Source organism: Cornus florida, unplaced genomic scaffold (assembly GCF_030987335.1).
Source record: "Cornus florida cultivar Cherokee Brave unplaced genomic scaffold, ASM3098733v1 CherokeeBrave_3.0.0_Hap2_Chr11, whole genome shotgun sequence".
In the NCBI taxonomy this organism is placed as follows: domain Eukaryota; kingdom Viridiplantae; phylum Streptophyta; class Magnoliopsida; order Cornales; family Cornaceae; genus Cornus; species Cornus florida.
Window position 1 is genome coordinate 107,355,394 of NW_026775581.1, and position 26,422 is coordinate 107,381,815.

The 26,422-nt window shown below is 35.3% G+C and overlaps 1 protein-coding gene across 1 annotated transcript; it reads right to left on the reverse strand.

Annotated features, from left to right (window-relative positions):
• Positions 1-2,617: 2,617 nt before the first annotated feature.
• LOC132286789 (mannosyl-oligosaccharide 1,2-alpha-mannosidase MNS1-like) lies at positions 2,618-24,567 on the reverse strand. The gene is made up of 14 exons (XM_059789178.1): positions 24,043-24,567; positions 23,236-23,283; positions 22,487-22,663; positions 18,780-18,892; positions 15,781-15,846; positions 15,469-15,640; positions 14,845-14,934; positions 14,479-14,603; positions 14,233-14,298; positions 13,632-13,740; positions 13,434-13,532; positions 4,919-4,999; positions 4,665-4,835; positions 2,618-3,136 (listed from the first exon to the last, which is right to left on the reverse strand). The coding sequence occupies exons 1-14, from the start codon at positions 24,193-24,195 to the stop codon at positions 2,879-2,881; spliced, it is 1,728 nt and encodes a 575-aa protein (XP_059645161.1). The 5' UTR covers positions 24,196-24,567; the 3' UTR covers positions 2,618-2,878.
• Positions 24,568-26,422: the final 1,855 nt, after the last annotated feature.

Here is a 26,422-nt window from a genome sequence, read left to right on the forward strand (position 1 = left end):
GAACTGATTTGATGGTTGCCAAGCTAAATTGCATGCTGATTTTTTATTTTTTTTATATGAAATTGCGGAACGAATCTTCTTTGAATTGCAAGTTCACAAAAGAGAGATTAACTGTACGTACAGGTCGACGTGTGAGGTTCATCTAAAGCTTGCATTTGATGCTTTCTTGAAGGTTCATTGAGTTGTACGAGTTTGCTAATCTAGTACAGTTGGTCAATCTCTTTGAATCAGCTCCGTATGATCTCTCCAAGCTTGAGTGATCAAGCCTTGCTAAGGGACAATAATACTCTGGGCGTGTATTTGTTTGAAATTTTTTTTTTTTAATATGAGTCTGTATCATTGAACTGTTGAAGCTATGCGTCAACACAACCACCTAAAACTCTGGGTTTTGGTTTTCTTTAATTTTTACTATCTAGTTCACATATTAAGATTACTACCAAACAGTGGCGTAGCCAGAAATTTCCTTCGGTGGGGGCAATTTTTAAATTAAATAGTTCTAAATATTTGAGAATATTATATTTTTTATATTCTGAGAGCGAGCAGCCGAGTTTTCAAAATGTTCATGGCATAATAATAGTAAATTTAGATGATAAAAAAATATATATCTCTGCAATATTTGTTTGAATTTTGTGAATTTTTGAAATATTGAAGGCTCGCCGAAAGAAAAATGTTGAACATTGAAAATGTGATGAAAATTAATAATGTATTTGTTTATAGTAAAGTCACAAGTGTGAAAGAATATCTTGTATTTTTTGAGAAAGAGGGAAAAAATATAATATTTTGAGAAAGTGAAAAAAAATATCATATTTTGTGGAAAGATTATATTCCTTTGTATTTTTGGGGAAAGAGGGAAAGAATATAATATTTTGAGAAAGTGAAAAAAATATCATATTTTTTAGAAAGATTATATTCTTTTTTTTTTTATAATACCATGAATGGTCATTTGGTTATATATATATATAGAGTATATATATGTACAATTTCAACTTTTAGTGTGGATAATTATACAAATATAATAATCTTTTCATATAAAATTAAAAAAAATTAAAAAAATAAAAATTCAGTAGGATCAGCTGCCCTCACTTATCTCTATGTGGCTACACCACCACTACCAAATCTGAAATATAGCATACCTTCAAACAAGCACAGGTATTTTTTTACACGGTATAGATTTTACACGCGAGGATTGCTGACGAAGGAACTCATTAAAAAAGTTGCCAATTGAATGAAATGCACGAAATTTGGATTAAAAGAGGATTCTTATCCTAGCTTGGATGGAATGTCCATTCTAACTTTTCACTTCGAGTAGGTACTCTGTCTGACCCAATCAGCCTATAGTCCGATTCATACGTGGTAATGCCGCATCACTCCCTTATTTATTATACCTATCTCTATCTCTATCTCTATCTCTATCTCTATCCATTTACCTCTATCACTATTTCTATCGGTATCTATCTTCTTTCTTCTTCCTCTTCGTTTTTGCTTTATTTATTATACCTATATCTATCTCTATCCATTTATCACTATTTCTACCTCTGTATCCATCTTCTTCCTCTTCGTTTCTGCTTTATCTCTATATCCGTAGTTATAATCTTCAGGCAATATTTTTTTATACGATATCAAAATTGAATGGATTTGATTATTATTATTTTTTCTTTAAACCTTCGCAAGGTTTAAGGTAAAGACACACTGCTAATGGTAAAATGGTGAAGAGATTGCAAAGGCGAAGATAACTAATTTGATGGTATAATTGAAAATTGCGAAGAAAATATACAAAGAAATAGAGTTGAGGGACATTGAATAATTGATTGAAACCGTAATTAATTTACGATTTTATATCTGTATCTCCATGTCTCTTGCCTCTTTGTTTATGCCTGTTTGTCTCTTATCTTTATCTATATCTATACCTCTATCTCTAAAAACCCATGTTTGTTGTTTGATTTAATGCTCTGTTTTTGAAAATCCAATGAGTTCAATCTAACAAGTGAACATACATTGATGGTATGATTCAACAATTGGTGAAGAAAAGGCACAAACCCACCCTAAAAATGAAATTAGAATTGAACATTAGACAGGTAAAAGGTACAAAGAAACCTAATATCCTCCATCCACGTTGAAAAAAAGAACCAGGAGAGAGAGAATCGGGTAATTATGGGATGACGTGGCATTGCCCCATCTGTGTTGGACTATTTTACTCTCACACTTCTCATGTTTGGTTGGCCACAACAGAGTACTAGTAGGAGAGATAATGTTCTATGTACCGAAAGTTACCTGGGCATGCAATGCAAGTATGGTTAGATAAAACTCAATATAGTATTTAGTTTTGTTAACACAAATTAAATCTCACTTACAATTGAGTTCCATTAAAGATTTGAATAAATTTTAAAAGCCGAATGCCTTACTTTACCGTTGAATACCTAACCTAAAATTCAAACAAAAGTACATAAAAAATTTCTCCAAGAATAAAAGACTTTACAGGCAAACCTGATGTTTTGCCTAGTCTGTTTTAATCACAATGAAGATTGAATATTCAATGAGCGACATCTCAGCATGTACCTCATAATGAATTATAACCGGAACCAAGTACAATCAGAATTGGAAGAGTAAGAAGCCTCAGTTACAATTCAAGCTTTAGTTGACATATCAGAAATTTGAAACTGAATCATCCATACAGAGTCTCTTATATGATATTACAAACAGTTATGCAACAGTGAACAACCTCTAATCTATGATGTATCGGCCGATTTCAAAATGACAGGCATCCATGGAATAACTCTAAGATAAAGCAATCCCTAAAAATACAGAAGTCTCGACTGAAAAACTGATTTCATGAGGAATTCAGAAATGGCCTATTAAAAATCTTAAAACTTCAAAAATCCTAATGACCACTAAATCGACCTTCTTTCCTAGCACGTGACCTAAAAGTTGGTTCATGTTGTTCATTCGATCCTTTTGATCCACCAGAATTCTGTACCTCATCATTCCTGGTGACGATTCTTAGAGGGTGCGCTTCCGTGTTAAAAACCCACTCGTCCAGTGGGATGACTGAAGGGGGTGAGAAGAGAAGATAAAGATACTTGAGTGTCTCCGCAAGAAAGAAGCTTTGCATCATATTGTCTTTGACACCAGTATTAACCTGGAAGCACCAGCAATCAGCAGTAAATGAAAGGCAAATTAAAAAAGCAGTAAAAAGGCTACCATTTGTAACCATTTTCAATTTCTTCCATTCTGAGTGCTCTTAAGTTACCAAAAAGGGTGCCACATTCTGTTAGCATAAAACTACTAGTATGGCTCTCTTATTTGTACAAAAGTGGCAACACCAACTGAATGGAATTTACGATTATAATATTTAAAAGTCCTCCTAATTCTCCAAATCCTTCCTTGAAATTTGTACAGAAGTAACAAATTCCCTTTACGTTAAAAGACAATACTTCACTGTCTTTGGAGACAAGACAGCCTCCAAAGATGAATTACATATTGCTAACTAGCAGGAATTCAATTTTAATTTATTATTATTATTTTTTTTATAAGTTAGCAGGAATTCATTTTTTAATATCCTAGAGTGAATTATACAAATAAACAATGTCAACTGGGGTTAAAATGAGGTAACTAATAATGTGGGACTGCATCACACAGAGCATGAAGTATTCACCAAATCATCACAAAAGTCAACAATATCCACATTCCCAAAAAAACAAAAAACTAATGCAATCAAATGACTGCAAGTCATAGCCATTGCATATTCTAACAACTGAGATAAGCCTTATAAATTATAATCAAGGTTTTGCACAAGCAAAAGACTATTGTATCTATATTCCTTTTAAATGTTTAGGAAGACAATCCACTCACAACAACATGAATAACTCAACACATATTTAACATTTTTAATCTCGATCACACAGTATGTGCATGGAGAAAATACACAAAATGCTAAATAAACTAGATCCAATGGAAATGGTAAAAAGCTTGGGTTGACAAATGTGAGGACACGTCAGTGATCACTTTGTGCATAATGATGCCAAAGCTTAGGCTATCTTCCAACTTTTCCTCCCAAAATGCTACATAGACAAGACTGACACTGGCTGATGGGCTTCATCCAACAATCTTAGTATAATGATGCCAAAGGTTAGGCTATCTTCTGACTTTTCCTCCCAAAACACTATAGAGTCAAGACCGACACTGATTGATGGGCTTCATCCAACAATCTTAATATAAGGGGATTATTTTGCAAGGAAAAAAAGGAAAAAATGAATAAAGTGAAAATGCAGGCTCAATTACAAGGGAAGAAACTTTGTGCTAAAGATACCAAAAGTCAGGTTTGCCCATGCTAGCACCCAGCATTGGTGACAGCAAAATTGGCTAATGGCTTTTACTAAAAAGGAAAATTTGATTCGTAAAAGAATAAAACGTGTTCCAAAAACCCATTAAATAATTTTAAATCCGACACAGATGGCTTTGTTTCTGGAAGAAAAAGTAAGGTTGATCAATACCATGGACAGTGAATGGCACCTAATTGGTGTTTGCTAATCATGGGGATGATCAATCAACAAAGAAACCACTTAGATGGGCTATATATATATATATATTAAAAAGGTAACCAGAAATAAACATTTAGAACTTAAACTCCGGGGATGTCTGAGATTATGGGTTTGAGAAGTGCTTACATCTTTCAATCCAACATATCCTGACTCTACGCGGGAGTTCTTTTCAAATGCTTGAAATATGTTCCAGCCCCACTCTTGGTATGTCTTGTTACCAGTCAAACGCCAGAGGTAAAAGAGTGATTCAACTGTCTCTGGCCTCAATATGTTCCATGATGTACCCACATTCATGTCCTGTAAATTTGGTACATGGAATAAACATCAAACAGTAACAGAAATAGTTCAATAAATAGCACAAGAAAAAATATATAACTAACCTTCCCAGCATGAAAGAAATAGTTCTCTCCGGCCAATTTAGTTGGCGTTGACTGGTAGAAGTTATAGCATGTCCAAGCAAGCTGCATAAAGAGGTGAAAGATCCAATCAAAGGCTCAAAGGCTAACTGCTTCTGAGGCACAAAACATTATATGGTGGTAATGACTGCAAATAATCTCCGTAGACAGAAAATGGAGTGACCATGTGTAATTTCTAAAACTTGTTAGTATAAATAGAATGTGGTGGAAGGATGAAAGTATTCTTTTAAATAGAATGTGGTGGAATTTCTCTCTTTCCCCATCTCCCTCTCATTTTCTCTCATCCTCTTTCTTCTCTCTTTCTTATACGTTACTCTTGATTTGATTATCTCTTAAAGTCAACATGGTATCAGAGCATGGTTTGTAAAGCTTTAGGTGTGTAGTTGAAACCCTATGGCAAGTTTGTGTAAATCCTAGTGGGTGTGAAGGGTTTTGAAGAGATTTCAAGATGGGATTTATTTGCAAGGAAGTACTGTTGATTGATTGTAGTCTCGATAGGTTGTTTTTTTTCACGTTCATGTGGTTGTGCAACAACGGCTTTTTCTTCGTCATTCGCAATTTTGGAATGGCCTATTTTGTTGCTTTCTAGGGTTTGTCTGGTGACTGTGGTCGCTTTTTTATGCATCTCAGAAGACAGTAATCTCTCTAGTTGTAGTTGTTTGTGTGTTAGAAAGGTGGTTCTCTACCTATTTTGTTGCTATTTTTGTTTATGAGGATTGTATACTCAGAAACTATTTGATAAAATGTCTAGCTCAGAGGTGACTTCAAAAGAAACTAGGTCTTCTCCTAATCTGACTCCAGTAGTGAGAGGTAGTAGTGATTACCATCTAGGCTTTTGTATTACCACTGTTAGGCTGGATGAGACGAACTATATGGAGTGGGCTCAATCTGCTCGTATGCATGTCACTGGTCATAGGATGATCGACCATATCGAAGGGACTATCATGTATCCCTCCAAGAGTGATCCAAAACTCAAAGAGTAGAGTGCAAATAATGCACTAGTTATGACGTGGTTGTTGCAGTCAATGCAGCCACAGATCAGCAAAGGGTTTTTGTTTGTGAAAATAGCTAAAGAGCTATGGACGGCTGTGGAAGAGACGTATTCCTCAGTTGGTAATTTTACAAAGCTGTATGAACTCCAACAACGGATTTCAAGATTCAAGCAGGAAGACCAAACTCTTGCAACATATTACCACACTTTGCATGATAAATGGGAAAAGTTAGATCACTACCAAGACTACATACCTATGTGTGCAGCTGATGTTAAAGCATTTCATGCTATGGTAGAAATGAATCGAATCTATGAGTTCTTGGGTGGTTTGCATCCGAGATACGAGCATGCTAGGGTAAAAGTGTTAGGCAGGTTTTCAGCCCCCACTTAACTTATCAAAAAAATAAATAAAAGGTATTCAGCCCCCCACTTATGTTAGAGATGTGTTTTCGTATATCCAAGCCAAGGAGAGTAGAATAAAGGCTATGTTTGTACCTGTATACACTTAGCCTGAGCTAGAAGTACCATTGTCTGAGAAGCCTGCTCTTGCCACACAACAATGAAACAAACCTAATTTTCCAAAAGGAGGGAAGCAAGATGACAAGAGCAAGTTGAGGTGTGATCACTGTGGGCGTGCGCACCACGCTAGGGAAACATGCTGGAATGTACACGGTCACCCCACTCCAGCTCCTACTCATGCGAATGCTAGGCCAAGGCTTGGTCCATTTAAAGGGTTATCTATGGCACATACAACAAAGTGTGAGACTGCTTCTACTGGTCATGCCTCCTCAGGGCCACCAAGTTCTTTGTTCAGGCTGAACTTGATGCTCTCCGATATCTACCAGCACAACATGCCTCCATTTCCACCTCTAACTTCGCTTAGACATGTACCTCTCATTCGGCACATCAAGTTTCCACATTATCTGGTGGGCCACTCTGGATCATTGATTATGGAGCCACTGATCACAAAACTGGTATGACATCTAATATTTCTTCATACAATTTATGTTCTAGTAAGGATAAGGTTAAAGTGGCTGATGGCATCTTCACCTTCTTTGCGGGGAAGGTCACTGATTCTACCTCTCCTAATCTTACCTTATCCTTTGTTCTTCATGTCCCAAAGTTTACCAATAACCTCCTTTCTGTCAGTAACATTACAAAAGGCTTAAATTGTAATGTAACCTCCTTACTGTGTGTTTGAGGATTTGGACACGGGGAAGACGATCGGAAGTGGAAGTGACGATAATGGCTTGTATTTGTTGAATGCGAGGACAACTTCTTATTATGTTGCAAATCAATCTAGTGTTAGGAATATTAATATCAATAAAGATCTGTTAGTGCGATGACATAATAGACTAGGTCATTTACCTTTTCCTGTTTTGAAGCACGTGCTTCCCAAGTTTTCTTCTGTTGAATCTTTTGAGTTAAATTGTGAAACATGCATTCTTGCCAAACAATGTCGTGTTTCTTATCCTACTATTATTAATACAAGTACAGCTCCTTTACAGCTTGTTCATTCTAATACGTGGGGTCTTGAATATACTAATTCATTACTTGGTCTTCGTTACTTTGTTGTGTTTATTGATGATTTTTGTCGATATACTTGGCTTTATCTTATGAAAACCAAAGATGAAGTTCATTCCATTTTTAAAACTTTTCATGGGATGGCGTGTACTCAGTTTGGTTGTCCCCTCAAAATCCTTCGATCTGATAATGGAGGAGAGTTTATGTATGGTAGTCTTGCCTCCTTTTTTGCTGATAACGGTATTGTCCATCAAACTTCCTGTGTCGATACACCACAACAGAATGGTGTAGCTGAAAGAAAACACCTCTTCTAATTGGGATGGGAGTGCCTAAACGTTATTGGGCTGATGCAACCTTAAAAGCTACATATCTTATCAATCGCATGCCTTCTAAGGTTCTTGGCTATTAATCCCCCTCCTCTGTCTTACACCATAACACTGCCTTTGAATACTGTCCCTCCGAAAGTGTTTGGTTGTGTTTGTTATGTTCACATTCATCATCACAAGGGCAAAATGGCCGCTAAGGCAATCCGATGCGTCTTTATTGGATACTCCACCCCCATAAAGGGTATCGGTGTTATAACCCTACCACTCATCGTCGCTTTGTCTCCATGAATGTTACATTATTTGAGTTTGTTCCTTTTTTTCCACTGCTCGGGATTCTCTACAAGGGGAGAAATACTATACAAGTAGATAATGTGTCATCCATTAAGAGGAAATGCCCCCTTGCTTTGCCTGTTCCCATTCAGGTGGAGCTTCTTACTGAGGTGCCTACGTCTAGTCATCCTAACACTAATGATTTGTAGCAGGGAAAGCAGTCAATTGTCTACACTAGGAGGGGACTCACCCTGGGACTAAGAAGTCTCTCTCGATCCAGGTAATTTCTCCGTTGACATTGATACTCCTGATTCTTTTCCCAATAACATTCATGTTGATCTTGATGTCCCTATTGCCTATCGTAAGGGTGTTTGTAGTTGTAAAAAACATCTCATATCTCAGTTTGTATCCTACGATGCCTTATCTCCAACATATCGTGCTTTCACTTCGTGTATCTCCTCTATCTATTCCTTCTAGTGTTTCAGATGCTCTTACTCAAACTCCATGGAAGGAAGCCATGATTGAAGAGATAAAGGCCCTTGAGAAGAATGGTACTTGGATATTTTTCCATTACCTAAAGGTAACCAGTAGGCTGCAAATGGGTCTACACAATAAAGTATTATGCAGATGGAACAATTGAGAGATATAAAGCCCAGTTAGTTGCAAAAGGCTTCACTCAAACCTATGGGATTGATTATCTGCAAACATTGGCTCCAGTTGCCAAGATGAACTCAATACCTGTCCTCCTTTCTTTGGAGGCCATGGCCTTTACATCAGCTGGATGTAAAGAATGCTTTCCTTTATGGTGACTTGGAGGAAGAGGTGTATATGACTATGCCACCAGGGTTGAAGCTTGCGGGCAGAATTTAGTGTGCAAGCTAAATAACGCCTTGAATGGGTTAAAACAGTCGCCACGTGCTTGGTTTGAGAGATTCAACACTGCCGTGAAAGAAGTAGGGTACACACAGAGTTAGGCAGATCATACTCTCTTCATCAAGAAGCACCAGGGCTGCACCATTGTCCTTATTGTGTATATTAATGATATTGTTATCACTGGAAATCCATCGAATGAAGTCATTCTTGGGGACAAAGTTCAAGGTTAAAGACCTCGAATTATTGAGATACTTTCTTAGCATCAAAGTGTGCAGATCAAAGAAAGGGGTATTCATTTCTCAACGGAAGTATGTGTTAGAGACAGGGAGCTAGACCATAGGCTTAATGATGTAGATGGGGACCCATTAGATGATGTGGCAAGATTTCAGTGATTGGTTGGGAACTGATTTACCTTTCTCTAACGCATCCAGATATTGCCTACGTTGTTAGTGTGATTAGTCAATTTATGCATGCTCCGCGTACACCTCACCTTGAGGCAACTCATCGTGTTCTTCGCTACCTCGAGGGTTCACCTGGTAAGGGAATATTATTCGGCCATCATAGCCACTTGCGTGTTGAAGCCTATACTGATGCTAATTAGGCAGGGTGTGTGACAGCTTGATGATCTACTTCTGGAAATTGCACATTTGTTGGAGGTAATCTTGTTTCATGGCGAAGCAAGAAACAGTCTGTAGTAGCTAGATCTAGTGCAGAGGCTGAGTTCAGATCCATGGCACATGGAGTTTGTGAGATGTTATAGCTACAAACGATGTTGAGTGAGTTGGGTTATCCTGTTCGCAAATCAATGAAGTTGTATTGTGACAATAATGTTGCTATTAGCATTGCCCACAATCCAGTTCAATATGACAGGACAAAGCACATTGAAGTCGATTGACAATTCATCAAGGAAAAGCTTCGTCTTGGGCTGATTTGTACTCCATACGTCGACACACTGACTAAGGGTGTGAGCAAGAGTTGCTTGCAAAATAAGTTAGTTAAGCTGGGCATGATAAATATCTTTGCACAAGCTGCAGGGTAAGTGTTGTCAAGGGCTTATTTGTTATTACTTATATAATATTGGGACTTATGTGTAATTTCTAAAACTTGTAAGTATAAATAGAATGTGGTGGAAGGATGAAAGTATTCTTTCATTCTTTATCTCTTTCCCCATCTTCCTCTCTTTTTCTCTCATCCTTTTTTCTTATACTTTACTCTTGATTTGATTTGATTATATCTTAAACTCGTACACCATGCACTGGTTTGTGTGCCCATGATGAAAAGGTAAGAACTTTTAAATAAACCTCTCGACCAAATGAATCTACTCCCTAAATAAATAAATAAAACGACACTGAGAACCCAGTGAACAAAGTGCAAAAAGATGTCTTAGACAACTAATAAAACGGCACTGAGAAGCCAGTGCAAGTAAAAAGCATATCAAGATACCGCGTGCCTTGTGACCCAGTGACATTAAGAGGCACCTTCCATATCCAATGGTCCACTTCTAAGGTAATTCTTTAATAAGACATATTAATAGTGTATGACTGTATGGTAATTATTTAATAAGACATATTAATAGTGTATGACTGTATGTTGTGTTTTTATTTTATTTTTTAAATATTAATAAATAAATAAATAAACAAAACCTGTTAGATTTTACACCAGAGAGGAGATCTGATATAATCAATAATTGTCTAGAATAAAGGCTCCTCATCCCTGTCTAAATAAAACTAGTGAAAGCTTTAGCTAATTATAATTTATTTTTGCATATATAATCCTGTAAAACCCTACACGTTTTTTTTTTTTTTGATAAGTCCTGTAAAACCCTACACTTAATTCTGCTCAATGTTACTTCTGCTCAAATTTAACTTGATTGGTGACACCCCAAGTTTTCTTTTAATATTTCCTACTATAGTTTCAGTTCATCATACAATAAATCAATATAAAAGTCATGGATTTAAAACGTAACAGACTGCAAAGTTTGAGGGGAAAGGGCAAGAGACATAACGACACAACACATCAAGATACTGACCAAAATATGTACTACACACGCATATATAAAGAGTGCTGTGCCTTCACAAAATCTTCATATCAAGCATGCTTCCAAATGATACAAAATTTTGTGCATTTTGTGGACATAATTTCATGCATCCTGATCTATTAACTAAATGAAAAGAGAGTTGGTTTGCATTTAAAAACAAATAACCACGACTTAAGTAACTTATACAAGCTCCATAAGCCAATCCTGGCGCTCCCAGTATTGGAACAAGCAGCTTAAGTGTGCTAGTTCCAATCCCAAGCACTCACAGCAAACCACCTTCTGGGTAGCATTGTTTTGTACCCACAAGTCTGTCATGTTTGACAAGATGCTTCACACATTTCATGAGTCCACCAAGTCATCAACATAGACAGAACCTATCCAAATTCTCTTTAAACTAACACAATAATAGAAAGAAAACATCAACATTATTGAAGGATTTATATAATTAAGTTACACCCTCTGTCTCTAACAGCTTAAGTTTTTGGAGTAGATGATTGTTAATATAGTATCAAAGACAAAGCTGTCGAGTTCAAGCCTCACTGTCACCTTAATTAAAAATTTAAAAACACGTCTTCGACCAAAAGAAGGCCACACGTGAGGGGGCATGTGGAAAGATTTATATATTTAAGTTACACCTAGGGCTGCAAATGAACCGAGTTTTTCATGAATGGCTCGGGCTCGGCTCGTTCGTTAAGCAAACGAGCCGAGCCCGAGCCCAAATTCTAGTCTAATTAGTAAACGAACCGAGCCCGAACAATGTTGGGCTCGGCTCGTATAGGCTCGTGAACACGGGCTCGTTAAAGCTCATGAACAAGGCTAGTTAAGGCTCATATATATTTTTATTTCATGATAAACTAGTTTAGCCCATACAATATATGTTCAGCCCAATTCACCTCCTTTCATTAATCAGGCCCAAGGAGTTATAATTCATTAGCCCATCATAAATTTAGATTCCATCTCAACCGTTGATTTCGGTATGTTAAGAGATAAGACTACACCCTAAAATTAGAAGACTACAGCCAAACATATGACATATGACATATCTAACAAAGCGAGCCGACCCCGAGCTGCCCAAAGCTCGGCTCGGTTCGTTTGCACGCCGAGTTACACCATCTCTAATAGCTTAAGCTTTTGGAGTAGATGGTTGTTAACAAACATGAGAAAAAGAGAGACAGAACTTGGAAGACATAAGCAGAGTTGGATTTCATAAAAACACAAAAGCGAAAAAGATTATAGTTGCTCTCACAAGCAATGGCAAAATGAAGTAAAAACACACATAAAAGAGAAAACCAATTGAAAGAAAAAGGAAAAAAGAAACATAAGGACGGAATAAGGTAAAGAATTTTTTAGGCCTGAGATCTGCAGAACAGTATATGCCACATTAATATTTTACTAACACGTCATTGAAAAGAATTCTCGGTGAGAGGGCGTAATAAAAGCACAATTGCTTCCATCAGCCATTGCCCATGGCACCAGTAATTTTTGACAATTTATCGTCAAAGTAAAAGAAAATGCATGGTCAGTTACTCAACTGGCTAAACCTATCCTCCTAGTGCACATTTAATGCAAGAAAGAACCAAAAATTTAACATACTGCTGTCTTCATTACTTAACTGGCGAGATAAGGTTTAGAGTACCTTAATGTATTAATGCTTACGAAGGCAGAGCAAAAGTAAAATCGCTTGTAAATGGAATCAGGACAAAATAGAAGCCATCTTGACGGCAAAGGTGCAAGGTTTACAGAAAGAATAGCTTCCTGATATTTGGAAACATTAACAAATTAAAATTTAAGAATTGAAGGTAGAAAGGGGTTCAGATTATGGAAGAAGATTTTTTTTAGCAGAAGGATGATAAAGAAAGTTTGTTAAGGGTTAATAGTAAGTCTTTGTACAACAAAGACAAGGAAAGGGAAAACCATGAAAGTGGACCAACAAACTCTCTATTCATCAACATTTCTTTACGAAAAAGAAGAAGAAGAAAAAAAAAAAGGACTAAGTAAAAGAATTAAGCAGATGAAATTCTAGATGATAACATACAAAACATAAATGCTTCACGCACACAAGTAAAACAAGAAGAAAAAGCCATAACAGGAGATCAACAAAATCTCTTTTCAACTAAAGAAATTAATATGTAAATAAATCGAGTTTTCCTTTTTCCTTTTTCTTTTTCAAAGAAAGAAAAAAATGATGAGTAAAAGATTAAGTGGACAAAAGAAAATACAAACATAAATGTCTCATACATGTGGTTATACAACTACAACAATCAAAGCCTTTTCTCAACCACTTCAGTTCTGATACAGGAATCCAATTTTTCTGCAGTCTTTGTCAATGAACTAGTCTAGTTCAGTCTCATGTTAAAGAGCAAAAATGCCCACTCAAAAAGTTTTCTCAGTATCACATCTCAATTATGAAGCACGATATTATTTAAAATTTCTTTTTCTTGAGAAGTTAATAAATACCTCTTCTGCAAGTGAAAGGAATTTCTGAGATTCGTCCGGACCATACCCAGATGACCCTAAGGCCAGCATTCCTGGAGCAAAGCATGCTAATTCATCCATCTGCATATATTAGGAGAACAACAGAAAAGCAATCAAAATACTATATAGTAGATTATTATCGCAACATTCTCCCTTTACCTGTCCTGGTACTCAAATTACCTTGTCAGTTAGAGAATTCCCCATCTTCTCACAGAGATATGTGAAAGATGATGGCGTAGTTCTCCGAACCAAGCTTAGCAGCCCTTTCATAGATGTCTCCCACATTTCTCTGCATTCAGAATTCCAATTAAAATACTTTCCCATCAGGAAGTTGTCGGAAAAAGAGATTGTTGTTCTAGACATCTCAGTTTCAATTTCACAAATTTAGAAAGAAAAATGTTGTCAAGTTAAAATTAATAGAATACATATCTGAAATACTAAAAACAAAATTATCTTCTTCAAAACAAAACCAAGCAAAAGAAATGAGATATTTTCCTGATACAACTAAAAGGATTGGCTCCATGTTAACATTTCAACATAAACATTAACCAACTTCCACTCTAATCTGAGAAAAGAGGATGAGAGGGAGAAAGTATTGTGCTTGTTAAAAACATTTTCAATAGCACAGCAGTAGTAATTTTACCTGAAAAGTAACTCTAGCTGAAATATAATGATTCATAATTCATATTAATAAATAATATGCCTATGAGAAATTTGGTTATACTTTTTCCAGTGGTTGAAGATTAACTGAGGCAGAAAAAGGATGGTAAAGTTTTCTCACCTATAAAGCTTTACAGAAGTAGTTCTGTTTCCTTGTATCCAAACCTTGAGTAAGTACTCATAAAAGCTGCAGCCAAAATATGCACATTAACCATGCCATGATCAAGCTTATAGAGAAAAACTGTTAGTATGAATAGTTTTTTAACAGATATAGATTAAGAAACAGAGGCTGACACCCATAAACAATGTGATATGGAGCTCATTGAAATTCACATAAATCATATTTAACTATTGAATGGTAAGATACCTGTCCCCCATGGCTCCAAAAGTTACAGTTGAATATGATGTTGTCCCTCTGTGGGGATTAATATAGATGGGAAGTAAACCATCAGCAGGAAAGGTTTTATTAAGCTCCAGTATAACATTCTCTGCCTGAAACATCAATGTAATTCATACCATAAATTGAAGCCAATGATCTGTTCCATTCCCAGCTAAATAAAATTTCTATCATAAAATAGAAGCTCCAAATCAAACAAAGATGTTTATAATTAGCATTCTTCCATATGATTTAGATTCTTCTGACAATAAAAGATACAAATGACGACTTGAATGAAGCTGATCAACGAACATACATATTCCATTGCACTGCATCCTAAGAATAGGAGAAATATACCTTCTGCTGATACTTTGGATCTCCTGTCCTTTGAGAAAGAGCAATAAATTCAAGCTGCTCTGTGCCAGAATCTGCCAAGATACTGTCACCCTAAGAACAGAGAACACTTGTTAATAATAATTATACAAAAATCTCAAATGACCTATGTCTTTTTTTTTCAAATGACCTATGTCGTAAAACACCTAAGAGCAATTTCACAACGTTAACATGAATAAGCGTGTGCAAGGGACCAAATGACGGGCACATAAACCAATGTGAAGTATTATTGACATCATGACGAGAGAGGGCTAAACATGCAGTTGTCTTTGACATTTTGATCAGAAAACTGGAAAACATAGAAAATATGTGCTTGACTACTACCAGCACTGTCTATCCAATACGTGCTGGACACTGTAACAACTATTCGGATATTGTCCAGGCTTCATGTTATGTCCATGCATCATCCCAAGTCTATTCATAAATGTCCTTTCTAGGCACTAGTCCAAAAGAAGATTTATGAACTACATGAAATAACATTTTACAGAAATGCCGTTGAACAAAAAATAAATAAAAAATTGAAATCCAAATTAACTTTATCCTATAGTCAGAAAATTTGAACAGCACGTAACAATGTTTAGAACCTACCCCAGTCCATCCAGGATTATGTGCATTCCCATGTTCCAAGTTGATAATATTAAATGGGATGCCAGAAGGAGTATTCCATGCAGGCAGCAGTCTATCTGCAATGTCTGTAGCTTTCTCGAGGAAAACCTTGTCACCGGAGAGATCATAAGCACTAAGAAGTCCGCCCACTACTCTGGATAGTATTGAATTAGACATTGTTTATCAGTACAGTTGAGCTCTCTCAACCTATGATGATTAGATAGATGCAAAACTCTCGAAGCATGTCATGCTTCATTAGGAAAAAAAAAAAGACATTAAACCTTATAAAGCAACCTTATGGTTGTCTCAAAAACGCTAGCATCATAGTTTTTGTTGAAATCCAATGAGTTTGCGACCCACCTGCCACAAATAGCACTTTAATATCAAGCAGACAATGAATCTTTATAAATAACAATCTTTCAAAGTAATGGGAAACACTAGTCAAGTTTTTGTTAAAATCCAATGACTTGGCAACCACCTGTCATGAATGGCATATCAGTATCAAACAGGAAACTAGGCTATACATAATAATCTTTTAAAAAATCAGAAATAAAAATTACCAGCACCACCTCTATAACCATATCTGGATGTACATATGTATAAATTGATATTAGTTATGAGAGAAAATGGGAAAGTAGAATTTGCAAGATAAGATAAGAGAGAGTCTGAACAACAATTAAATTAGGAAACTGGAGAGAAACCAGACTGTGGAGGCAAATAAAGTGAATTTAGTTGAGAATAGGCTACAGTAGATACAGAAACAAACAGAGCAGCAAAACTAAAACAGAGAGAGAAACTAGATTCCGAACAGTAAAAATGGCTAAAGGAGAGGGTAAGAGGATAGGAAACTAATTCAGTTAACCACATAAGCACTTGCAGAATCAAGAGCTTCTTGCATTCAATCCCCTCAGATTAATCAACCTCTGTCCCCACTTCCCACCATTTTGAGCTATTAAAAGAGTATATAAAGAGCAATTGAAAGGTTTATTAAACCGTACGTCTACTGATTGCATATCCTTAAAAGGAAGCCCTAAATCTCCGTACCGACAACCAAACATGGTGACAGAAAGTGAAGATGAAGAAAGTAAAACTAAAATTGGAGAGGACGAGGATGGCAGGTCGAACATATTTACATATAACTTATTTAAATACTATTCAAAAAGTAACTGGAAAAAGTGAGTAACGTCAAATAAGATCTTAACGATTTTGGTCCTCCGAAACAACAAAGAGCCTCAATTACACTTCAATTACTCCAGTTTATCTATCACGGATGAAACCAAAGAATCATCAACCGTGATGCTCGTCAAACTTTGACGTAAAGCTGAAATATATTTAGCTTGGACAAGGGCCTTGATTTTTAGAAGGCCTTAGTGATCACGAAAGGATAAGGTTTTGGGAAGAAGTGACTGAATAAAGGTTAACACTCGAGAAAATAGGGCTGAAATTCAAGTTGGATATCCCATAAAAGTAAAAAATGGAAGCTATTTACAAATTAAGAAGATTAACAGAACAGTGGAGAAAATAAGAACTTTTTTATTGTTTCGCCAGGAATTTGAAAATGAAGAAGTCACATATAGACGTATATAGTTAAATTGCCAAAAAAACTCCCTTGAACTAATAGTGTTCTGCATATGATCCCTTGGTATTGCGAATATCACCACCCTAAAGTAGGAAAAATCTGTTAATAAGGCCATGCCTTCAAGTCACTGTCAAAGGCAACCCATATATGTTGAACCATAAAAAAGGGGGGAAAAGCCAAAACATTCAGAAATGCCCAAGGGCATTTTTGTCATATTAAATGCCATGTGACCTGCACATGACAGCATTTCCATTATAAAATTATATAAATGACATAAGGGGTCTATCTGCAACTAAACATGATAGTTAAAGGAGGTTTTGTGCACAATGGGAAATAGTTTAAGGAGCTTTTCACAACTGACCCTATATATTTTGACACGGTGAAGCCTAACGACATGAATAACAGAATTGTGATTATAATATGAATAACCTCAGGAGAAACAAGTGAATTTTCTGACTTTCAATCATTATAGGCTTACATCATGTTTAAGATTAAGCCCCTTAGTTTATCCCTTAATTAGGATGAACTGATTAGACACATCCACGATAACATTCAATAATGTCATCTATTTCTTGATAATATAACTTTATTCAATATTAGATATTTGAAAAGAAACTCAATAGTTGAGAGGATTTAACAGAAGTGTGATTTAAATGAAATATAAGGAATGGACCTTCGAAAACTAGGAATATGTATTAGGAGTCGTTGAAAACAAAAAAACAAAACAAAAAAGTCTTATCAATTCAATATGGTACCAAAACACTTGATCCGGGAAATTCTTTAGCCAATTCATGTGAGAATACTGATCTTCATCATTGCCAACGCAAAAGAATGCATCTTGGCTGATAGGATACTAACATTACCCGGTATTGGTACACCTTAATGGAGAATAGTGGGAGGGATACATTTGGCATTACTTGCATAAAGTGGCTACCCTCAAACTCTAACAAAGATTCTCAGACTTTGCAGTATGAGCTTTTAACGCTATGCCAAATAATGAACCCGTATTATTTTTTTCCTGGCAAATAACTACTTTGCCCCTACGAGAACTTGAACGCTCAATCTTCCACTTTGGGAGGTACAAAAGATACAACTGGGATGAAACCTTGGTAGTTTAATGAACCCGTATGAACCAAACAAAATTATGAAAGAAATAGTAGTGATATGCTAAAATACATTTTTGTAGCAATTGTAGAGACAAAATTCTTAAATAAAGGACAAGACCGTGTCCGGCTCCTCGTATGAGAAACACGACAAGATGAAAATTGAAAGGATACATAATCGGTCTAGTGAAAGGGGCTGAATGGGTTTTCGACAACCAGACTTGAAAATCTACGAAAAGAAGGCTACTCAACTAAGGATTAAGCAGTGGAAAAAAGAGTTTTTAGTTTGATCAGAGTTATCAGACACAAAAGTATCTACAGGAGATATAGAAAGATAAGTTGGAGTAATAGAAAGAAAGCAGAATCATTTTACTACATTAAGCCCTCGTATGAAGCCCCTTCACAGCGGAACCCTCAAAAACTAAGGAACTAATTGTTGCTTTGATGGTTCTATAGAAAGATATATATAAAAAAAATGTAGTAAATGTCTGAAAGAAGAATAACAAGGCCCGTGAACTTATCCCAATAATAATAACAATGATTATAACAATAATAAAAACAAGGGCGTTATATCTTAAAAACCACAGACAAGAAAGAAAGCTAAAACTCACTCTCTAGCTCTTTGAAATTGCTCTTCCAGACCCATTATATATAATGTATCAAGAGCGTCTACTAGAGTTGCTCCAAGACCACCAAAGCTATCAACACCATTCTTTGTCTGTGGCTGATTCCAAAAAAACAAGAACTTCAGTCCACAGATCATAAATTAGAAGTAAACAAAGATCGACCTTAATAGAAAACCTGAAAAATAATTCTTTTGATGGAAAATACAAATATTTAGATGTCAGAAAAAAGATGCATGATTTATAAACAAATAAATAAAATTCCTCTCCTTATATATCCAGAACTGGATATAACTACAATATTGTTGGAGGAGAAAAAAGGATGGGGAGCAGACTAGCAGTACATCTATAGACAAAGATGCCTACATATACACCAACTTCAGCACCATTCCATAGTGGATGAAATAAATAATAATGAATTTCATCCTCAAACATCACTGATGTGGTAAAACAGAATTTATGGACTTGCTACTCTTTGCTCTGCCAGCCAAATTGCACTACCAGAAACCACTCAGCCGCTTAAAAGCCCTTATTTTAGGGTAAATGAAATTCATTATCAAAAATTCAATCTATGGACATTTATCTTGACATCAACTCTTCACTTTCAGTCTAGCTTCTAATCCGTCAACTAACCATAAGCTGCTCGATACATATAAGAAATTGAACAGAGTCAAATTTAAGAACCCTGTAATTAAAATATAAAGGAGGCCAAAAAGAGCTCTCACTTCTTATTCAATAAGTTCCATCTAGCAAACAAGGCAAGGTCTTGAGAAATCAAAATCAATATGGTTAATCACATTTATTTGGCCTTGGATGGACAATTAAAGTCCCTAAACACAAATTAATATTTGACTACTTGAACAAACATTGGAGGAAAATAGCAGGGTCTACTATGCAAGTTGCAACATTCAGAAACAAAAAGATCCTCCTAAAAGCAAAGCCTGAGAGCATCTCATTTCCTTATATTTCTCAACACTGAGGAACCATTCTACAGTCAATAACCAAAAGGCAGCACAATTTTTTTGAGGAAAAAAACACTTATTTTTTACTTCCATTTTTTATCATTCTTTATCATAGTATGGTAAGATCTTGCAAATAACAAAGATTGAAACACTCCAATCCCCCAACACTCCAATCCCCCAATCCCCAAGATATTAACAAGTAAATATAAATAAAAAAAAAACCAAAAATATAATAAAGCAAGACAACATACCAAATGTTAACATCCTTAAATCCATATATCCACAATCCCGAACCAAGGAACCTAAAAGTGAGTAGTAATCTACTTATTGTATTGCATACAATTTATGGTTGTGACAGCACATTATACATGGAAGTGATATCAACAAACAACTAGAACAAAAACTAAACATGAATATGGTACTTAAGCAGTAAGCACTTATTATCATCAGGCATGCAACATCTCGCGATGCCTAAAAGTAAACTGCCATAAGATGATTACTTGGATCAAATGTTCCCGTAAGGGCCGTAACATAGATACAATCTTTGATTGGACAGTATTATTTAAGTGCACGAGTTGCAATGATGGAGTAAAGCCTTAAGCCCTGGTTCCCAGCCTAGTGTGACCAGGGTTGTCAACAAATTGGCCTTGATTAAGAGTAATAGCTTGACTTACAAATGTCACCAGCTTTCATGACCACTTATGGAGTTACAAGCACTTGAGCGAGCTGATGCTACCAATATTACATAAAACTTAAAAAATAATCTAAAGCTGCATCTAATTCACATTTACTTGATTGAATAGCCTGCCGCTTCAACCAAAAAGGTTATCGCCCTGTCTCTCCAGCCCTTGAAGTCCCACCCCCACCCCACCCCTTCAATATTACAATAACACAACACTCTCTCCATCATCCAATTACACTCAAACCAATAGCCAACCTCTATCTACTGTCCACAGTAACAATACTGTACTATATGGATTGCATAAACGTGGCAACACCAAAACTGGATCCTATTAAGATCAGTCACTCCAGCATTTTCTATGGAAAAAACTTTCAAGTTTGTCCCATGAACAAAGCTAAAGAGTGAGTGAAGCTTTCCATGTAATAATTGATGTTTCACGTATTGTAATTCTTAAGTGAGTCTAGCCCATGCAACTGCATTCAATGTGTAAGAAGTAAGAATGTGCCAGAGTAATTATGTGAATTTGTCTGGGATCCAAATCATGCTTAGGAATATCTGAGGAATATATTACCCAACATAAAATTACGAAACAAATGGCACAAACTTCTTAACAAGTACTTATAAAGCTTTTGTCAGCAACTTACTCCTCCTTCCCGTACAGACAATCTCAAATTAAGGGGCCTAGTTAGCTCAAAAGCAATCACACCTGAAAATTGTATATGGAAATTAAAGTAAAACACGTCCAAAATTGTCTTATTGACCGTGGCCTAGTTGCAAGGACAGTGAAATTGATTGTGGCATGAGTACCGAAGGGGTGGAAGTGATAATAGTAGCCATTGTGGCAGCGATAACAATGCCACAAACTTCGCAAAGCCATTGGTCAAGGTGGTGATTTTGGTGACGGAAACGATGTAATGGAGTCAATGGTGGTGGGAACAAAGGACTAGGAGAGTGGTGTTCGCAAGCTAAAGTTGGTTATGGAGGATCCGGTGACTGCAGCAATGCAGTGATATTTCAGATGATGGTGGTGATAGGCTGGTGTTAGCAGTTAGCACCAATGGCATGGCAAGAGGTCATTGCATTTAAGGTCATTACACGAGTGGTGTTTATGATTTCTTACCAAGAAAACACTCGAACTAGATGCGACTCTTATAGAATCCACTAAATAGGGCAGTCACTGTGAGAAAAGATCCATCTGGGTGAATTCCCCATATGGCTTCTAACCTAGGACCAGGGCTATTGCCCAGCAATTCCACAACAATGGTGAAAGGTAGATTCACAGACCTGTATGTACCTAATGCTAGATACTGAGAACAGTTACATCAGATAACATCATGCAGAAAGGGTGAGTTTTTCATTTTAATAATAAATCAATAGGTAAAAACATGGACATGTTAAAAAAGTTTTGCTCTGGCTTTATAGGCAATAAAACAGCAATCATTTTGTACCGTGACATGGCATGATGTGATAAATTAAATTTTGTAAATTCTGTTGGATACTAGGATCGGTCACATCAGGAACATCAATTTTTTGTTTACTGGTCATTTTGTGCAACAGTCATTCACTTTTTTCCCATTTATTCATGGACCATGGCGCCGTCCAACTTACATCCACGATATCAGCACGCAATGATTGCTGTTAACTTCCTAAAATTAATAATACTGCAATTTAAAACTCCATCGTGTTATCCCGTTCATATCATGCTATAAATTTGCAACTTTTCAGCAAAGACTTCAATATAAGAAAGGTTCATACTTACCCAAAATTGAACTTGTAAGCATGAAGTGAGTCTAACTGAGGATAAAAGTTTAAACTTCCATAAACTAATTCTACTTTAAGAGTTAACCCAAACTGAAGCTTAAATACTGAAAAAGGTTCCAGTAAGGCAGCAACAGCAAAGGAAACATGCAGAAGAACAGAAAGCCCATGTCTCAAGGAACAAGGAATAAAGACTTATTACATACTCCGTTAAAATTCATTAAATATAAGAAATGAGAACTAAATACAAACATTAGCAGGTCGAATAATTTAAACATATGGATGCATCATACCTGAAGCTCATCTTGGCCCCAAGCATATTTTTCATATGAACTCCATGCATGAACCATGGCATCTTTTACTTTTTCTCTCCGCTGAATGTCAATCGGATCATCTTGAACATCATTTTTCTTAGAGACTTTTCCACTTTTTGCACCAGAAACTCCTTGAACATTCTGTAACTCTTCCAGCTGCGAGTATCAAATATATATCAGTCCACAAATATTCAGCCATTTGAAAAATAATATTCTCTCTCTCTCTCTCTCTATATATATATATATATATATATATTTCATTGATGCGTGTATTGATGCGTGTATCGATTAAGGACACTGTGAAAAGAAAACCGAGCGCGTCAGTAGAATTAAGAACAATTTTTGTAGGCAAGTAATTTGGTTGTTTTCATGAAAACTTGTAATATTACTTGCAAAATTTAGCTATTTAATACTGTGTTCTTCTGTCATGTTAGATAGTAGAATGTGTATTAAACTTACTGAAAACTAACAAGTATACATTTGCTGAATTGGGCCAAATGTTGACTCGGATTTGGGTCAGAAGAAAACGAACATATCAACGAAATTCCATAAATTACAAAATAAAGATGCACGAGGGCATAGCTACCAAGGAAAGTAGATGGCAAAATTACGCTATGTGTGTGTGTGTATATATATATATATATATATGTATGTATGTATATGTATATATGTATATATATGTATGTATGTATAATTCAGTATGTAAGCCAAGGAATTATAACCCTTACCAGATCTTGCAACCGATTCATTTCTTCACTCAACTTAGAGACCTCTATCTGCAAAATCAGTGTAAATTTCCTCAAGGAAAATTCTTTTCAAAGTGAAATACTTAATTGACTATGTAATGCAAAATAAAAATAAGAAATGGAGAATAAAGAGTTTATATCGTGTGGACCTCACATGAAGAAATCTATTGGTTAAATATAGGCAATGAAAATGAATATCCCATACCCCAAATTCTTAATAAAAATTAAAATTAAAATTAAAAATAATTTGACATTATAATTTTCCACAACACATGTATGTGGAAAAGCTAGTTGATGAACAAAATGCGCATTGTTATTGTATTGAAAAAAAAATAAAATAAAAAAATAATAAAAAAAAAACTCAGCACAATTTAGTGATTCTGGCTGTTCGGTTACACAACTTAAGTGATTGACAAATACAAAATAGTAGTTCTGCACTATCATTGTCTGTTCAGTTACACAACTTAATATTATTATTTTTCCCCCTCTTCTGAGAAAAATTCGGTGCAAGTCATTATTTCAAATTACATAAAAGCAATTCCAAAATGCTGGACAAACAATGTTTCACTTCACCATCCAGATCGTATATATGACATATAACGACCCAATACAACAACGAAACATGTTCCCAAAAACAGAATGAATAAATAAACACAAATTCCAAGGAAAAAAAAAAAAGAAAAAAAAGGAAGAAGATAGATCTAAAAATACAACAAATGAATATTTATCAAATAAAACAATACAACAAATAAAGAAAAACAGATGTTCTATTTAAAGAAAAGAGAGTACCTCGTGCTCTCGTACAAGAGTCTGTCGATCCCAAACGAAGAAACTGACGAAGACAAAAGCGATGAAGAGCAATGCGAGACGTTTCGGACGCTTCAAGTAATACGCTGGATTTATATACCTCCATCTGGTCGACGATGATCTACTCCTTGCCATCTCAAATTACCGTGTATATATATAATATAATATATTACTTTATTATATCTCAAACAAAACTAAAAGGAACAAAGAAAAAACCCTAAGGTCTCACTATTATTTCAATAATTCAGAACCTAAAAACGTCAGAAAACACTTGGAACAAACAATTGAAATCGATCCATCTATGTACATAAAGAAAGTAGATCGATCTAAGAAGGAAATTGAAGATCGCTCTGCGATCACTCCCGTTTCGCTATATGTCGAGAGTTCTTGCTCTGAGAGAAACGGGAGAAGACGAAGACGACGGAATCACCAACGGCGGAGTAAAATTTTATACAGAATGTTAGATATACGTGTAAATATGTATATAAACGTGTGCGTGAGTGCACACATAAGTATAACCAACCATTTAACTGATGGAGTATATTAAAGTAGTTTTTCTTTTTGGTCTAGGGACTCTGGGTAAAATACTAACATTAAAGTAGGTGAGAGGTGAGCATTGATGTTAGAATAGTCAAGCAACCAATTAAAGAATGCCATGTAAGCCAGAGAGGAGAAGTGTGACGAAACAATGCCCCCATTGATGTTTTTGTCCATTTACCCTTTTTTTTTCACACGTTAAGTGATGATGCAGGGATATTTGTATTTAAGGCAAAAATAAATATAAATATTTATTGGTAGAGAGGGTTTTTCTTATATTCCGTATTGAGCAGTGATAGGGAACCATCAAATATCTTGGAATGTACACCCAATTTGACCGCAATCTATTTGGATAATTTTTAAAATAGAAAATTTTGTTCAATAAATATAAAGATATATATTTAATGTTATCTTCAATCCAAGAACCATTACTTTCTCTCTATCTTCCACTATTTCCTAATTTTTTTTTATTTTCTCTATTTAAAATTGGGTCTGAAATTCACTTTCTCTCTCTAAAAATTTACCTCTCTTTCAGATTCTCTTCAATTTTTCTCTACAATTAGGGACTTAAATTTTCTTCATTTTCTCTGCGTGAAAATTTACTCGACCTTTTTCTCTCTCTCTGTGAAACTATTTTTCACAATAAAGTTTTAGAGTCAAAGAGCCTACTAATTCAAAATTAAGCTATGCATAATGTTCATATCAAAGTAATAGATCTTAAACTTATAACTAGGGTTTCGAAATTAGTCCAAGTAAAGTCACGGAGATGGATAACATTCATATATAAATAATAAAAAAAAATATATATATATATATATACATGTGTAAACCTACAGCGACAGTGATGGTAATGGCAAGAACAAGAAAACCCAACCTTCTCTTTCCACAATATTCAACCAACATTTTTTATCTGAATTTTATCCACCATTTAAGATATTTAATACAAGTAGATGTTTAAAGAGTCTTAATTGACAAAATCACCTCAGATTGGCTATATATTAGGAGATTACCATTCGGTGTCAATATGGAATGTATGATACTTGTCGTCGTAGTGCACCAAAATTCCTCTAGTTTTAACTATATCTCTCTTTTATCTCCCTCTCTCTTTTTCTTTTTTCTTTTCTTTTTTTTTTTTTTTTTTTTAGCAACAAACAACCTCAATTTATTAAGTATTACAATTTATCATATTTGACATATGAAGATTAACTGCCGTTAAGAAATGAATTATTTTTTTACATAAATACCCATAATTAAAAAATTGAATTAACTTTTTAGATTTGAAGATCATGACTACTTTTCGTCATTGGAAAATGCTGAATTCTGAATGAACTCTTCCCTTCCAATGCCAGCACCAGATGAGCGGCATCGCTGCAACGTCTTCATGATCACCCCTTTCCTCCCTTTCCCCTTAATCAAATTAATTTCTTCATCCAGTAACTAAAAGATAATATTTTTCATTTTTTTCTTTGTTCTTAGTTCTTCAAATTGTAACTATGAACAAATTACTAAGAACCAACGTCTTGGAGGAATCAAAAAGGAAAAAAAAAATTCCAGTAACTAAGAACAAATAACTCAGTAATTGTAAGCCAAACCAAAAAATAGAAAAGATGAAAAAAAATAGAAATTATATGCATGAGTATAAATTTGGCTATATATTTTGCAAGAGCAGTTCTACACATCTCGAATTAAAATTTGAGATTTGATCTTGAATTCGATGTGACAATAACTAAAAAGAAATTATTGTCCTCTATTTTAATACATATTATATTTTATTCTTTTATGCATTTGTGTTTTCTACTTTAATAAACTAGACGAATTGTCAATT